This window comes from Cottoperca gobio, chromosome 18 (genome assembly GCF_900634415.1).
Source record: "Cottoperca gobio chromosome 18, fCotGob3.1, whole genome shotgun sequence".
In the NCBI taxonomy this organism is placed as follows: domain Eukaryota; kingdom Metazoa; phylum Chordata; class Actinopteri; order Perciformes; family Bovichtidae; genus Cottoperca; species Cottoperca gobio.
The window spans coordinates 11,065,502-11,081,151 of NC_041372.1; the positions used below are offsets into that span (position 1 = coordinate 11,065,502).

Here is a 15,650-nt window from a genome sequence, read left to right on the forward strand (position 1 = left end):
AAGTTCCAGGATTGGAAACAGTAGTTTAATCTTACCTTTAAAACTATTTCATGAATGATCTTCTATGCATGTTCATGTCATGTGCTTCTTTACAATTAAACCGCTCCAATCGTACAGGATGTGTTAAACCATTAGATCAGAGCAGAAATACAGTAGCAACCATATTTTTCATGAAAATGTTTTCACTAGAAAAATGACAGACCCATTGTAGACAGCAGCATTGATTAAAACAGAACATCTGGTACCTCTGACCAGGATAACATTAGGCTGCACTACTTTTAGTAAAGAATAGACCTCGTTACAGACTCCAGCTTTACATTACATGTTGGTGGTTCTCGATAAGTCTTTGTCAGTATGCAATTGGACTCTGTCTAAACACAACCGGGACGGGTGGTGGGGCAGTGCACAGGGCTGTTTCTTTGTAATGTTCAATTTGACATGGTTAAACATCTAACCTCATAGTGGTTCAAGCTGTCTCTTAATACAGCTTTCAACAAGACATCTTTCAGCGATGGTCAACCTCAGAGCGTTGATGGACAGAAGTCACATCTCCCTGCCATGCAACACGTCAGCCACCAGGAGGGACCTCCGTGTGAGTAAACTACGCAGCAGGTAATGGTCGTCTCAGGAGGAACAGACTTCAGGGGGCCAAAGCAGGTGCATGATAAGAGTCAGCCGTGGGTGTCCCAGTAAACAGGTGGTAGATGCAGCAGGGAGAGAGGGAGAGATACGAAAGAGAAGAACAGCATAATTCGATACGAGCTAGCTGAGGGGGCAGCAGGGAGGAAGGCGGCCAACAACGAGGGAGGAATAGAGCAGATGCTACATGTGGGAGGAGGGCGGTGGAGGGGGCAGAAGGTCAAGTCCCTCAATGCTGCTACCTGCTACTTACCTTTTCAGCCTTCTCTAGCAATGCCTATGGTGAGATTCCAAAATACAGCACTTCCTGTCCAAATATTTACACAAAGTCACACAAGCCGAGAGAAAAATTCAATTAAGGAGCGGGAAAGATCAGGCACTAAAGTACTGAAGCAAGACCGACTGAAAAGCTGCCAGACATTTCAAGGTCTACGCCTTTTAAAGGCTTTATTTAATAACCAAGAGGAGGCAATTCAACAAAACTTTATTTCATAAAAAGAAAAAAAAAGGTGTTATTTGAAGTTGCAATAGACATTAAAATGTGTTGAATAAAATACATGGCATCGACAAAGAATACTGTTAATAATAATAATAATAATAATAATAATAATAATAATAATACAGAAGGAAATGATTCGATTGCATTGAAATTAAAAGGTGAAATACACTATTTCTTTAAAAACTGTACAAAATAGGTGCATATATATATATATATATATATATATATATATATATATATATATATATATATATATATATATATATTCAGGAATTAAATGCATAATTTAAAATAAATGTTAAATGAATTAGAATTAAAATAAATACTGGCACGAGAGGTGCTAAATGTCCCTTAAGCAGTAATACGCTTCATAAATACAATACATGATGTGTATACACAGTTGAATATTAATCCCGTTGACTATTTCTCTCAATACAACGCTTACAATCTTCTTATTCATCAGCATCAACATTATCTAATAGTGTTACAACAAGCAGGAGCTACGGAGCAGAGTAAATTGCACGAGCTAATTAACACGTCGTTAGCCAAGCTTGGAGATGTTGTTCTCTTTTGCGCGCGGCTATCGCAATACAATTACTGCTTCATGCGACTCGGCTCCTAATGAGCTCCTCAGCTGATCTGAGCAATGCTGTGGGTATCGTCTTTCCTGCAGAGCATATGGCTTAAGAAGGTTAGCTTAACCTTACTGGTCTGTAGGCTATACTTACATACTGTATACTATCTAATAACATGATAGAATTCACTATTTATGGTGCATCCATGCTAAAGAGGGGTTTGGCTTTTTCTGCTTGAACTAGTGCAAGATGAAGTGTGTTATGTAGGATTTCCTTTATTATGTCTTGATAGCACACACACACCCACACCCACACCCACACACACACTCTCTAGGCTGCCGTTTCTTCATGGGTGATTCATGGTGTGGTTATGGCACACGTGGTACGTCCCCTGTCCGCACCACGACTCACATCCTGCAGTTTTTCCGCGCTCCTCAGATGGCGGTGGCAAATAGAAAGATCTGGATGAGCGGCATGACCTTCAGAGTTGAAAGGTCAGCGAGGACAGCCTGTAGGTGTGCATGTCAAACAAAAAAAACACAAATAAATTCACGCCCCTCCTGATCGAAGCAATCTCACCTTCGCCCAGGAGAAGGGCTATAACCCTCACCCTTTTTCTTTTTTTAAAGAGACCTATTTCAAGATTTAAAAAATGACCCACACATGCATGATGATGATGATGATGATGATGATGATGCAGGATCCTTGGGAAGCGACAATCCCTGCTTAAGAGTTCACCGCTCCCCACCCCTGTCCTTTTAGGATCGGTGGGAGATTAAATTTAGGGCCCCTATCATGTCAAGAGAGAGGGTTTAATATTTCAACGCTGGGCCTGAGGTTCTAATTATAAGATGAGGAGCAGTATGTTATGATATCTTCTCTCTGCTGGGGCAGGTGGTAAATGAGCAAGCAAATAGTGCCGGCTAGCGTCTTAGAGCAGCAGATCAAGCCTGTCGCCCCAGGCATCACATTGTAGTTTAACCCCCTCACCCTCAGGGGAAGAGTGGGAGTGAGGCGAGTCATCGTATGGTTTACTCCTGGTTTCAGTCATATGATAGTGGGACCACAGTATGGGAGCGGGAACGGTATACAGTGCAGGCATGCACAAGAATAACATTACTATAATAACACGACATGAGTGCAGAAAGCTAATACGTGTGTGCGTGGCAAATTTGCACGACGGATTTCAAACTTTATCAACACGATTCTGTGCAGAAAGACGCCATCGGTTCTGTCTTTTTGGAATAACAAAGTTTGCTCCTTTTCAGTGGAAGGGGTGTCGGGATGTGGAGGCCGAAAGACTCAAACAGGGGTAAGAGTTCTTAAGTGTCCGGCCAGCCATTTTTTCCAGACATGTCTATGCAGAAGACTGGGTTACTGGTACTGGCTGATCATCAACAGCTATTTACAGCCTTCCAGGAGTATGTGGGGTACAGGGAAAGGATTGGAGTCACACACACACACACACACACACACAGAGAAGTCTAATGTGAGACGAACATACCTCAGCTGAGGCCAGCGACGTCACTTCCATCAGGTTCTCGGCGCGGAAGGCGAACACAGCGGCTGCTAGGACTGGAGGAAGTAACAGCAGAGAAGTGGAGGATGGCAATATGAAGAAGAGGGGGTTTAGATACGGAGAGATAAGAGCACCAAGGGATGTGGAAGATCATAATATCCAGGCTGTGTTGCAGGAGTGCAACAACCTCTTACCTGCAACTACCTCCAGCGAGTCGTAGCCCAGGATTCGGTCCCAGAGAAGAAGCAGCTGGTCAGTAGACAGATAGCCAGAAAAGGCCCGCACCATCCACTTGAAGGCCATGCGCAACCTGGGGGAACAAAACCATCACATCTTCAGGCTCCTGGAAATGTTGTAGGAAATTGTAATTCCAGTAATTCACCACAAGATGGCAGAAGCTCCTAACAGAACCATGACTTGTGTGCACCCTCCTATATGTTGATGTTATATAAACACCAGCTAAATACAGAAATATCATTTAGTTGTATCCATATGTATTTATTTATCTATTCTATTAGATAAGTTTTTCATTATTATTGATATGATTAAAAAAGACAAGCATGCTGAACTTTCTTCTTGAAGGTGAAGTCTCTTCACTGCAGACGTACAAGTCAAGTCATGTACAAGTCATTCAAGATTCAGGCGCAGAATCATTTCACAAGATTCACTGAGCAGGTTTGCATTTAACTGCAACGTGTCAGTCGAAGGACCTTCAGGACTTTAGGAAAGGTGTACCCTAAATTAAAATGAAAGAATACAGAATAGCAACACGTATGCTGTACCATCGTTTCACTGGAATTATTTTCTGTGGATACATGCGGAGTGACACAGAAGCACAAAAGGAAGGAAGGAAGGCTGACTCACGGCTGCGCCCCGATCTGTCGAAGGTGGTAGAAGAGCTGAGGCAGGTGTGTCTGGAGCAGCCGCTCAAACTGCAGGCACAAAGATACAATCCCCTGCAGGAGCACATGTGCACAAGTTCAACACATGCATGAAGGAAGATGTACGCAAAGAAAACAGGATATTTTAATCTTGACTTTTGGCAGTAGTTACGTAAACATTTATTTTAAATCAGTGAGATTACCGAGGGAGAGGAGGAGATGGAGTGTAATCTGAAGAAGTAGCGGTTGTACATTTCCCTGAATACACTGTACAGCTTGGATGGCTCGTTGTACAAGAAACACAAAGGTGCCACTGTGGAACACACACACACACACACACACACACACACACACACACACACACACACACACACACACACACACACACACACACACACACACACACACACACACACACACTTATATCTTGCTCTTGCAGTGTTCCTCCTGCCAGTTAATAGTGAGATGGTGCAACATATACTCACCATACATTGAAAATCCATGAAAAGGGATTACACCTGTGCACATTGGATTTTTCAGTCAGTGCACTGAATACACACACACACACACACACACACATGTATTGTATCATCAATGTAGATAAGGGGCATATATATATTTATATTAATTACTCTTTCACTGATGACCAAAATGCTACATGTGAATAAGTGAGTTTTAGTGGTTTCCTATATAACATAATGTGATGTGGAGTTGCAGGCTCACCGTTGGGAGGATAAACAACAGCACACTCTTCATCTCCTCCCTTCCCTGTTAGACAGACACACAGATCAATCAATAACCAAGACCTACATCACAGCAAAGTCATGCACATGCACAGGTATCGGTGTGTAGACACGATGCGAAGTGGCACCCCTGTGAATTTGTGTGATTTGATTTGATGTGTGTGTGTGTGTGTGTGTCCTTGTCCTTGGTGAAGGCCACATCATCTCACCCTGGATAAAGGATTTGGGAGGAGTAGCACTGTTGTATTTGAAGTGCTCCAAGACGGCTGTGTCACGAGAGAAACACAGCAACACCTGGGAACACACAGGTTTGGTATTAAACTAACACTCTCACACACACACACACACGTAGGCGTGGATTACATCCACAATAATGTAACATCAGTTTTGCCTGGCAACAAGGGGATAAAAAGGACACGGCTTTTTTTTTGTTGTTTTGCCGATGACGGCCTTGTGCGGGGCTTTGCTTTTAATTCTATTAAAGCAGCACACCTGGAGCCAGCGTTTCAGGATGTACCGAAGCAAATAGCAACGGAGCCCCGGGTGGCTGCCTATTTCGCAAAATGACCGTATAAGTGGGAGCTCTTTCCATTACAATCCAATTTCTGAGTCTTTTTCAGAAACAATTTAATTTCCACCAGCTACTTCAGATAAATTACACCAGAAGGGAAATAATCTCTCTAGGCAAAGATGAGACCGGCAGCCATTTAAAGAATACTATTAAAAAAACAACAACGGCAAATAAGAGCTATAGCGTGCCTCTTGCCTGACCTTTAATTGTACTTGCTGGTTACAGGGTGGTCTACCGTCATACTTAAAGTGATTGTGTCTGTTTGCGATGGATGTTATACTGGGAGGCGGGACAAAGCTTAAAGGGACAGTTCACCCCAAAATCAAAAATGCATACCTCTTACAAGGAGTGCTATTCATCACTCTAAATTGCTTGTGGGGAGATATCGGAAAAGAGGAAGAAATATTTATTTTTGATTTTAGGGTGAACTGTCCCTTTAAAAAAAAATAATGTTTGTCTTTACAAATCATAAGAAAGTTGATGTAAATGTTATTTTATTTAGTATGAACTCTGTTTTGTAGGTGTATGTATTCCTCATCTATTTCCTACATTAAAAAGCATTTACTTTGAACACATCATAATAATGTGACGTCTCTTCTTTAGTGTTCTTAAGACCTTTCTAAGCGTTCCTTTTCCTCTGGTTAGAATGAATCCACGCTCCGAGTGGATTCTTTTACTGCCTAGTGAGTTTACCATCAGTCAATATTGACGGTTACACCAGAGATGTGTTCTTGCAACACCCGAGTGCTCATCAGCCACCAAAGACTAACAGCTGCGGAATAATCCGGTTGCCGAGTTTATACGATCGTCTCTCGGCACCGAAGGCAAACAGAGCGCCGACTATCAGAGAAGCTAATAACAACAGGTCGTATCCGTAACTGTAGGTGAAGAGGAATGCTGTCATACAGAAACTCAACTTACATGTGCCAAATCATTCCTGGGTGATGCTCAAGCTATTGTCTCGTGGAATGAAGAAGTTTCATTTTGATGAGGCAGTGATTGTATTTAATAACTGAAGGAGCGCATGCAACTATGTTGACTTAAAAAGCGATTATCTTTATGAAACAACAAACTCTTAGCGTATTTGTGTTTTGTCCGTGCTCTCAGTTGAGAAAAGGTGATTGTTGCTTATTTTATTAAAGGATATTTGATGGTAAAAAGGTGGAGAGCTGAGGGTCGTCCCTACCTGATAGAGGAAATCTTCAAACACAAAGTAGTAGTCGTCATTACTGGCGGTGAGCTTCACATCCTGGTGGGCAGGGGCATTTACAATTACGTTTTAATCCCACATGTCAAAAAGGAGGAACGTACAGGAAACGGTACAGCTAACACAAGTATGAGAAAATAATTTTAAAATTGGCTATGCAGCTTCCTAAACATGAGCAGTGACGGTGTAGAGGAGCGTACCTTATAGATGAGGTTGTCCACCAGCAGGTCATGCTGTATGACTCCGGCCGTCAGCTGTTCATAATGCATCACATCCTGAAACGGCAGAGATCAAACACATTTTATTATGCGTGCAATACCTTATATAATACAATATTTAAATTAAATCATATCCACAGCCCCAATAATGTGTGGCTCGTGTTGTAATTGTTGACAAATTACATATGTAAACAAAAACAAAAAATCACACAGTAATAAAGGGCGTATATACACACAGTGAAGGAAATAAGTATTTGATCCCCTTGCAAAACATGATTTCGTATTTGGTGGCGAAACCCTTGTTCAGAGGTCAGACATGTTTTATAGTTGGTCAGCAGGTTTGCGCACATCTCAGGAGGGATTTTGGTCCACTCCTCTTTACAGATCTTCTCCAAATCCTTCAGGTTTCGAGGCTGATGTTCGGCAACTCGAAGCTTCAGCTCCCTCCTCGGATTTTCTCTGGGATTAAGGTCCGGACACTGGCGAGGCCACTCCATCACCTTAATGTGCTTCTTCTTTAGCCACTCCTTTGTTGTCTTGGCCGTATGTTTTGGGTCATTGTCGTGCTGGAAGATCCATCCACGACCCATTGTCAGTGTCCTGGCTGAGGGAAGGAGGTTATCGGCCATGATTTTACGGTACATTGCCGCGTCCATTCACCCCTTAATGCAGGAAGTTCCTCCCGTGTGGTTCTTGGCTGATCCCTCAGCTTCTCATGATCATCGATACCCCACGAGACGAGATCTTGCGTGGCGCCCCAGACCGACGGCGATTGATGGTCATTTTGTGTTTCTTCCATTTTCGAATCACAAACAGTCGTCTCCTTCTCACCCGCTGCTTGCTGATGGTCTTGTAGCTCATCCAGCCTTGTGCAGGTCCACAGTCTTGTCCCTGATGTCCTCAGACTAACCCATGGTGGAGAGGTTGGATTCTGATTGATTGATTCTGTGGACAGGTGTCTTTATACAGGTAACAAGTTGAGACAGGTGTCTTTTACACAGGTAACGAGTTGAGACAGGTGTCTGTATACAGGTTGATATTAGGAGTACTTCCTTAAAGCGAAAGGACTCAACTAACCGGTCTGTCGGAGACAGAATTCTTGTTGGTTGCAAGTGGATCAAATACTCATCTCACACCATTAATGGCAAATCAATTGATATCTTTTATATGACGTAAGGGATCAAACACTTATTTCCTTCACTGTGTATATAATGGATATTTCTGCACCAAGTGAAGTTCCAGTTCTATACGGATACATCAAGTTTATGCATTCTGACGGGGGACGACAGAAGGCTTAAACCAAATTTAAAAAGGATGGGTATCTCGTTTCCGACCACATGGTTAAACTCAAACGTGTCTCCGGTTTGAGACGGGTCAGATCAGCTGCGGATGTGAGCAGAACAGAAACAGAGATGGTCATTTTGACAGCTGAGGGGAAAAAGGTTTAAACATTAATCGTGGTAATGTGGACAGGACATAAAATAAATTCAGCTAAAAAAAACGCGATAAATGCACATACTGTCCTTAGCCAACTCTGACTGTTTAATGCGTTTGCCCTTGTGCCGTCCAGAGCCATCCTAACACTCTCCAGATCTCCGTCAGGTCCCTGTAACACTCCCTCACAAATCAATCTTCCCATCACAAGCATTGTTTTATCGACTTGGCCTCAACGGGAGACTCTGGACTCCAGCGTTTACGCAGCACTTTGCCACACAGGCAGGCAGCTGCTCTGTTTGGGCTAACTGTGCTAAATCACCAGGATTTGATTATCTTAGCATTTGTACACACGGGACAAGCCGCAGCTAAGATAAAGCTAAGATAAACAGAACAGGGGGTTAATACACAGAGTATGTCGCAGGTCAGTCCGTGTCTATGTTGGGTTTTTACTGTACAGCGTAAATCCCGGAAGACAAAATTAGAATCCTCCATTGACACAAGTGCACAATAGGTCCAAAAAAGACCTGAGCGTTCACTGCGAAAACTTCACCTTGCAGTAAACATGCAGTTTGGGAATCACTGCAGCTGTGTGTGCACGTCCGCTTCATAACGACAAGCTGACAGACAGCACAAGGGTTCAACTCAGCTGTGTGTTAGTGTGTGTGTGTGTGGTGTATGCATGTAGTACCTGGGGCTGGTTAGTAGAGTTAAGGATGAGGGCCCACAGGTCTGCCCGGAGCCCGTTGGAACAGCCCTGCCTACTGTACTGCTGCGCTGCTGCACTGTCCTGCTCCAGGACCACTGCACCAAAAAGAGACAAACAAAGTTGCCTCTTTAGTGCCTAGACACATGCATAGCTTTAGTGACGAAATTCATTTAAATTACATTCAATTATTCACTCAAAATAAATGTAATTACAATGAATTAAATTAACTCAAATAATACAATTAAATTGAGTAAAAATAAAATAAATATATACCATTAAATTACATCAAATTAATTATATTGAATTGATTTTAATTTAATTTAATTAACTCAATTTAATAAATATATCTTTAAAAATTAAATTGCATTTATAAATTAAATGACATCAAATTAATTATATTCAAACTATTTTTTTTAATGCATCTGACCGACAAAAATCAATATAAAGCCTCATGAGTCGCTGGCAGAATCACATAATATGTACAAACAGCAGCTGGGAAAATGAACACCTGCACGTCTTGAATAACAAGAGCACGACAACAACTCAAAAACTGTTAAGAGGTTTGTTTTTGCCACGAAAACTTGGAAAGGATGACATCCATTAGGACCCAAATAAAACATATTTTAACAGGGGACGTTGATGCACCCATAAAACAATAAGATAAATGATGAAAACTACTGTCTACAAATATGTCATGACACTGATTAATGTAAAAGAAAGCTGCAGCATGAAGTCGTGGACTCAAACGCACTCACAGGTTCACACTTTCATTCTCTCTCTCTCTCTCTCTCTCTCTCTCTCTGAAAACCATAACACAGACATTCCCACAATGGTGCTTATTACATAACTTTTCCAAAAAACACTCAGACAAATGCTGGAAACAACCTCTCCCACATCTCCATTCTGCCCTAAATCTCTGTTGTGACAGTAGCAAAAAAAAACACACAGCCCTCGACTTAAGGTGCTGGCCAGTCATAACATAAACGAACGCACTCCTAACCTCTTAAATTTCCTATTCGAGTGCACTTAACACTTATCCTGGAAAACAACTCGCAGCTCCGGAGCCAACCCTCGGGTGAAGAAGTGGAACGGGGCCTTTGTGGGCAGGCTGTGTATATAAAATACAGCTCGTGTTTTTACGAATCTCGTCGATTGATGTCTGATTGGTGTCCATAATAAGCTTGGTGTTTACAATGGGTTCATAGCAGAGCGATGAGATAAGAGGTTAAGTGTCTCGTGGGGCGATTACCGCACCTGAGAGGGCGATTCATTAAATGGCAGGAGCTGCCGTCGGGGATTATCTGCGCGCGAGTCAAACAGATATTTCTAAATATGCTGGATGTATTATCTCATGCACTCTATATATACGATTATATGCATCTCACAACCTCTTTATAGCCTATAAAAAGGATTCACCTCTCAGGTTTTACTCTTTTTTAATGATTCAGAGAGGATATTATTAGATTATTTTTGATACGGAGCTCCAGAAAAAGAGTCTTTAATGTAAAAATAAAACCAGATCTGTAATGTTCTGAAGTAAGTACACATATAAAAAGCACAAAACTACATAACGCAAGGAAGACTTAAAGGCTGCAACTGTAGCCTGAGCTTACAGAGTGTAAGTGTTTACTAAATCAGTCCTAATGATCACTAATGAATAATTACAATGTAATGAAACTCCTTGTAGCCTCGGGTGGACTTCCATACTTCCCGCTTACAGGTCTATTATTTGTACTTTATTTAAATACATTTGTGTCCCACAATTATGCATTTAAATACCTCAATTAAAGAATTAGAATAACAGAAAAACACTGACCTTTTTTCCCGATTTGAACATACTCGTTTTCAAACAAGTCTGCGCAGGGACGAGAAAGACAGAACAAAACAGGTTCGTAAATAAATCGCCTGGTGGTGACTCAGTTTTTCAAACTACTTTTATCTCTTTGATTTACAAACAGAGAGACGGTGGATACGATTCTATTTAAAGTCTAAACACCAGGCTGTGACAATGTAAATATCTGGATTTAACAGAGATATTGTTTGAGAAACCCCATGCAGCCATGTGGGAGATGCTATACACACACCGTTAAACCCCAGCGTTCATGAGGTAAACACATTTATTTGTGTTATTTCAGATTAATTGCCTCTGGAATAGAAATGTGTTTAGGTGCGATATTGAATAGCTGCTGAATTGCTTGAAACGTGGAGGTAATCGTTTTCACACTTCAGCTTTTGTATGGATCAAAGATGCAACATGTTATTTGCTATAAGCTTCAGATGCGCTGGGAGGTTCATTTTATTAACTTGGACAGAGCGAGGCTAGCTGTTTCCCCCTGTTTCCAGTCTTTAAGCTAAGCTACGCTAACCAGTTGCATATTTACTGTACACAGATATGAAAGTGTCCAGCATGTCGTGCATGGAGAAGTGTAGTTGCGCTTTTTCGTGAATACCTGGATGGATATGCGCATGGTCATCAATCCCCAACTGGCCAGAGGTCAGGTTCAGCTCCGAGTAGGCCTGTCTCTGAGAGTTTAACACACACAAAAAGAAAAATCACATACCGATACATTTCGTGGGGAAGCTTACTACAAGATAATGTTATATACGCTGAATAAACAGACACAGTGAACAACACGTCCACATGGGTCCCTACCAGCTGAGGGATGTCCCTGACATTGAGAGGAACCTGGATGAGACCCCAGTGACTCCTGACGCCGACGTCCTCGCTGCTATCGTGATTCGGGTTCCGTAAACTGATTAACACCTGTGTAGAAAGCAATAGCGTTGCATAAAATAATAAACTGCACTGAATACTCTGAGTGGCAAGAAATCTGCTTACCTCCAGAAAGTCTTTAGGGGCATATACAGGCCTAAAGCTCGTTAAATCTGTAGAGACACAAAGACATTAATGTAGCTCTAAAGTACATGGACACTTTGTGAGAGGTACTTCCAGCTGATACGTTTACACAATGTTTACACAATGCTATTCCAGAACAGGTTTTAGCAGCTGTTAAACCTAGACTACACAAATTAATCCAACCGTGAAGCCCATTTAAAAATCAACTTGAACTTGAACATACTTCAGAATGCCTTTGCGACGCTCGACTTCAATTTGGCCACTTCTGCAAAAGTCAAAAAGGGACTTCCACGCACCGTCTTGGTAGCGTGGCAGTGAATTAAAAGTGCCGCGTCATCCCCAGAAACGAGGGCACGTTAAGGTTCGAACGGAAGGAGGGGCACTGCATGCAATCGCAGCTCCGTCCAGAGGAGTCTGGACAGCTTCTATATTCACAGTCCAAAGTGTTTATAGCTGGGGGGACGGCACATCCTAAATGTTATTCTATGAGCAGTGAGCTGCGATAGCATTGTCAGGACAACAAGGTTACCGTGTCCTGTTCAAATGTACAGGCTTGAAGTGCAAATGGATGGTTCATTGAGAGGTTTTCATGGTGAGCTATGAGACATGTCTTCTGAGACTAAATGCCAATAAATACTCTCCACTGTAGCAGCTTGGGGGCTATTAATTAGCTCTGTGATTAAAGGCAGCCCCAAAGGCTGTGATTTTGACCTTTGAATCATGATATTAGCAAGCGACTGTCTGTGAAGACCAGAACACCAGAATCAACATCTGTCCACCGGCCCCTTAAAAAAATCCTCCCTAGATAAATACTGGTTAAAGAAGCAAACATGGAAGTGGTAGATCTGGTTCAGAGATGTGTTAAACTGATGCAAAACACACCGACGTCTGACTGATGCACAGGCGCACACATGCGTCAACACTAATCTTTCATAAAAAGGCAGATTGCTCAGGGGCCAAACCCCTGGGTAATGTCTGGAGACCTGGTTCATCTGTGCCCATCTCGTTCCATTTGTTGCTGAGCTCCTTCTGCTCCACTGCGGGCCTCTGCGGAGTGGGCGGAAAGAGAGGATCTCAAACCGACAACACAGAAGCAATCTTGAAAACGTCAAATGGGAATAATGCGGTCATACATTAAATCATGTGTGCACAGAAGCAAGTTATTAAAAAAAAAAAACACTAGCGTACTTATTATCATTCTACAGCTACAGCTTCTGGGTTTATCTAACACGCTTAAGATGCTGTTGTAATTATGCTATGCTAGCTGTGAGTGACAATATTTTAGCTACCATGCGAGCCAGAGGCACTCCCAGCTCTGTACTCATGCTGTTCAGGCTTTTTAGGACACGCTTCTCCCAGCTGGCCTGTGTAAGAGAGCACACACACACACACACACACACACACACACACACACACACACACACACACACACACACACACACACACACACACACACACACACACACACACACACACACACACACACACACACACACGTTTAGAAACGTTCGGCTTCGGATAGCACGTTACAAACACCTGAGCGTTGCTTTTGTTATCGGCAGACAAAGAAGACATCAGTCAGGGAGGTCGGGGAAGAGTAAGTGAGGAGTGACGGTGATAAGAGGAGACAGACTGACCTGGGCCTTGCGCATGTAGGCCAGCGGCTCTTTGAGATGCTCTGCAGGAGCCACGGGATGGCTCGGGGGCAGCTGGCTAGAAAAACGCAAGAGGAGGACGCGTTTCAGTAGAATAGACGAATGGTTGCTCAAGTAAATACATAAAAATGCCACAAGTAAAAACAAAAAGGCAAATATAATTATTTTTTTTTAAAACAAACAGGCACCATTAGTGCCCTGCACATTAAGCTCAGATGAGTCACAACGCATCTCCAGTCTCCAGTCTTTTCCCCACTGAGCACGCTTCAGGGTATATTGAATGACTCAAGGTCTCAGAGTGTTAAACAACGTTCGACCTCGTCTAAACACCTATAACAGCACATAGGGTTGACTAATAGCCAAAAGGAGGATGTGTTAGTCAAAGGCATACGTTATCCTTTAAAAGCAAGGCATTAAGAGTCCTATGTTTCAGTCTGAGCCTCAAGAGAGCAAGGAGGGTTTGCTTCCTCTCAAAAAGGTAAGAGCACAGTTGAGGAAGACTTTTTAAAGCTTTTTAAAGTTTTCCAGCTCTTTAGCTCTTAGATTCCAATAACGATTATGAAAAGAGAACTAAAAAGGCCCTAAATCTGGATTATTATAGAGTAATTGGCAGTATTTAACAATCACTTGCTCGCCATATTTTCAGTGTTTCTCCAAAATAAGATAAAGTGAGCATTTGACAAGAATAATACTAAAAGGGCAAGGAGACAAAAACAAGAAATGTCAGTAAGACGCTTTTAAACACTGAATTTTTAGTTTCTGATAACTAAAACCCTTCATTCGGTTAAATATATAGTGGAAAAAAGACAATCACGATCTGGTGTAACTTAAAACTGGATAAAAAGTCTATTTAATGACAGCTTCTGTCAACCATAACGCTGACGCATGCAGTTTAAAAACATTTGGAATAATGACATAAAATAGGTGTCTATTTGTTTTAATTTTAATGAGGAAAAGTTACATATTAAACCTTTTATATATTGAGAATTTTATGCATCATTTGTCATATTTATTAATGGGACACAGCTCAATTACAAACCACATTAAATCAAATTGTGTGCACACAGATGTGTCTGTTCTGTTAAACAAATAGCACATTTTAAACTGAATGTAACTTACACATGCAGTTCTCTGTACACTGCATTCTGTAGCTGTCTTTCCCAGCCTGTAAAACATTAAAATACGTAATCACCACACACAAATAACTTGTAATTTAATAACAATAGGTATATGGCAGTGTAGGAGTGCAGGAGAAGACCTACCTGATGTTTTGAGAAAACTGCGTACGTCCTCTTTAAGGGACTCCAATTTTATCTCAGGTTGATGTAAACATTCCTAAATAACATTTGGGAAAAGAATAAAAAACAAAAGTTGAACATGTTATAAGTTATGGAGCTCGTCCGCTGTGTTTTTACATGAAGACAAACTGGAAGTATTAATTCAACTGTTTACGACACTCTGAGATTGACAGCAACCTGCTCGTTAGCCACATGCTAGCTAGCTAGCTCACTCACTTTGGCTTGTCTCTCTATCTGAGAGTGTAAATGGCTTCCTTTCAGCCGCTGAACGATCTGAGCGATGGTCAGAGATAACTCGGAGCCCTCGTCCATCTTCTTTATCAGACTTTTGCGACTGAAACGGCACAATTTGATGTATTGTACACTAGCAGCATCCGGCTATGCGGCAGCCGCCCCTTGCAGAGGTTACTTAGCAACTGAGGGCGGTGAGTGCGCGTGCAGGGGAAACAAGAACCAGATACTTTGGTTCCCATTTGAAAATATCTGTTCCCACGGTAAAATACATGCACTTCACACATGTGACAAACAATGCATATTGTAGTGGTGGGATGTAACTAAACACTGTACTTAAGCACAGTTTTGAGGTAGGTTTCATGTGCTTTACACTTCTACTCCACTACAGTTCAGATGCAAATAATACATTTGTTTACCTTACTACATTTATCTGACAGTTTGCATAATGCATAAGTGGAAATGACCTCAATACTCATTGCTTTAGTTTGTCAGAGGTGAATTAGTACCTGTGTTTTATTGCAAAAGGCGACATTTCCGTTGTGAAAGTCTTGCGTGAATTGAATTGTGTGTCATAATGGGCCACTGATCTCTTGTGTTTGATATTAATAACA

General features: G+C 41.8%; 1 protein-coding gene across 1 annotated transcript; it reads right to left on the reverse strand.

Moving 5' to 3' along the window:
• Positions 1-1,366: 1,366 nt before the first annotated feature.
• Positions 1,367-15,257, reverse strand: tbc1d19 (TBC1 domain family, member 19). The gene is made up of 21 exons (XM_029455287.1): positions 15,022-15,257; positions 14,770-14,842; positions 14,627-14,672; positions 13,490-13,565; positions 13,142-13,216; positions 12,836-12,899; positions 11,835-11,881; positions 11,649-11,759; positions 11,446-11,518; positions 10,812-10,850; positions 8,978-9,090; positions 6,835-6,909; positions 6,614-6,676; positions 5,066-5,150; positions 4,837-4,881; positions 4,599-4,631; positions 4,317-4,426; positions 4,097-4,188; positions 3,427-3,542; positions 3,218-3,288; positions 1,367-2,222 (listed from the first exon to the last, which is right to left on the reverse strand). Exons 1-21 carry the CDS (start codon positions 15,115-15,117, stop codon positions 2,148-2,150), a joined length of 1,578 nt encoding a protein of 525 aa, XP_029311147.1. The 5' UTR covers positions 15,118-15,257; the 3' UTR covers positions 1,367-2,147.
• Positions 15,258-15,650: the final 393 nt, after the last annotated feature.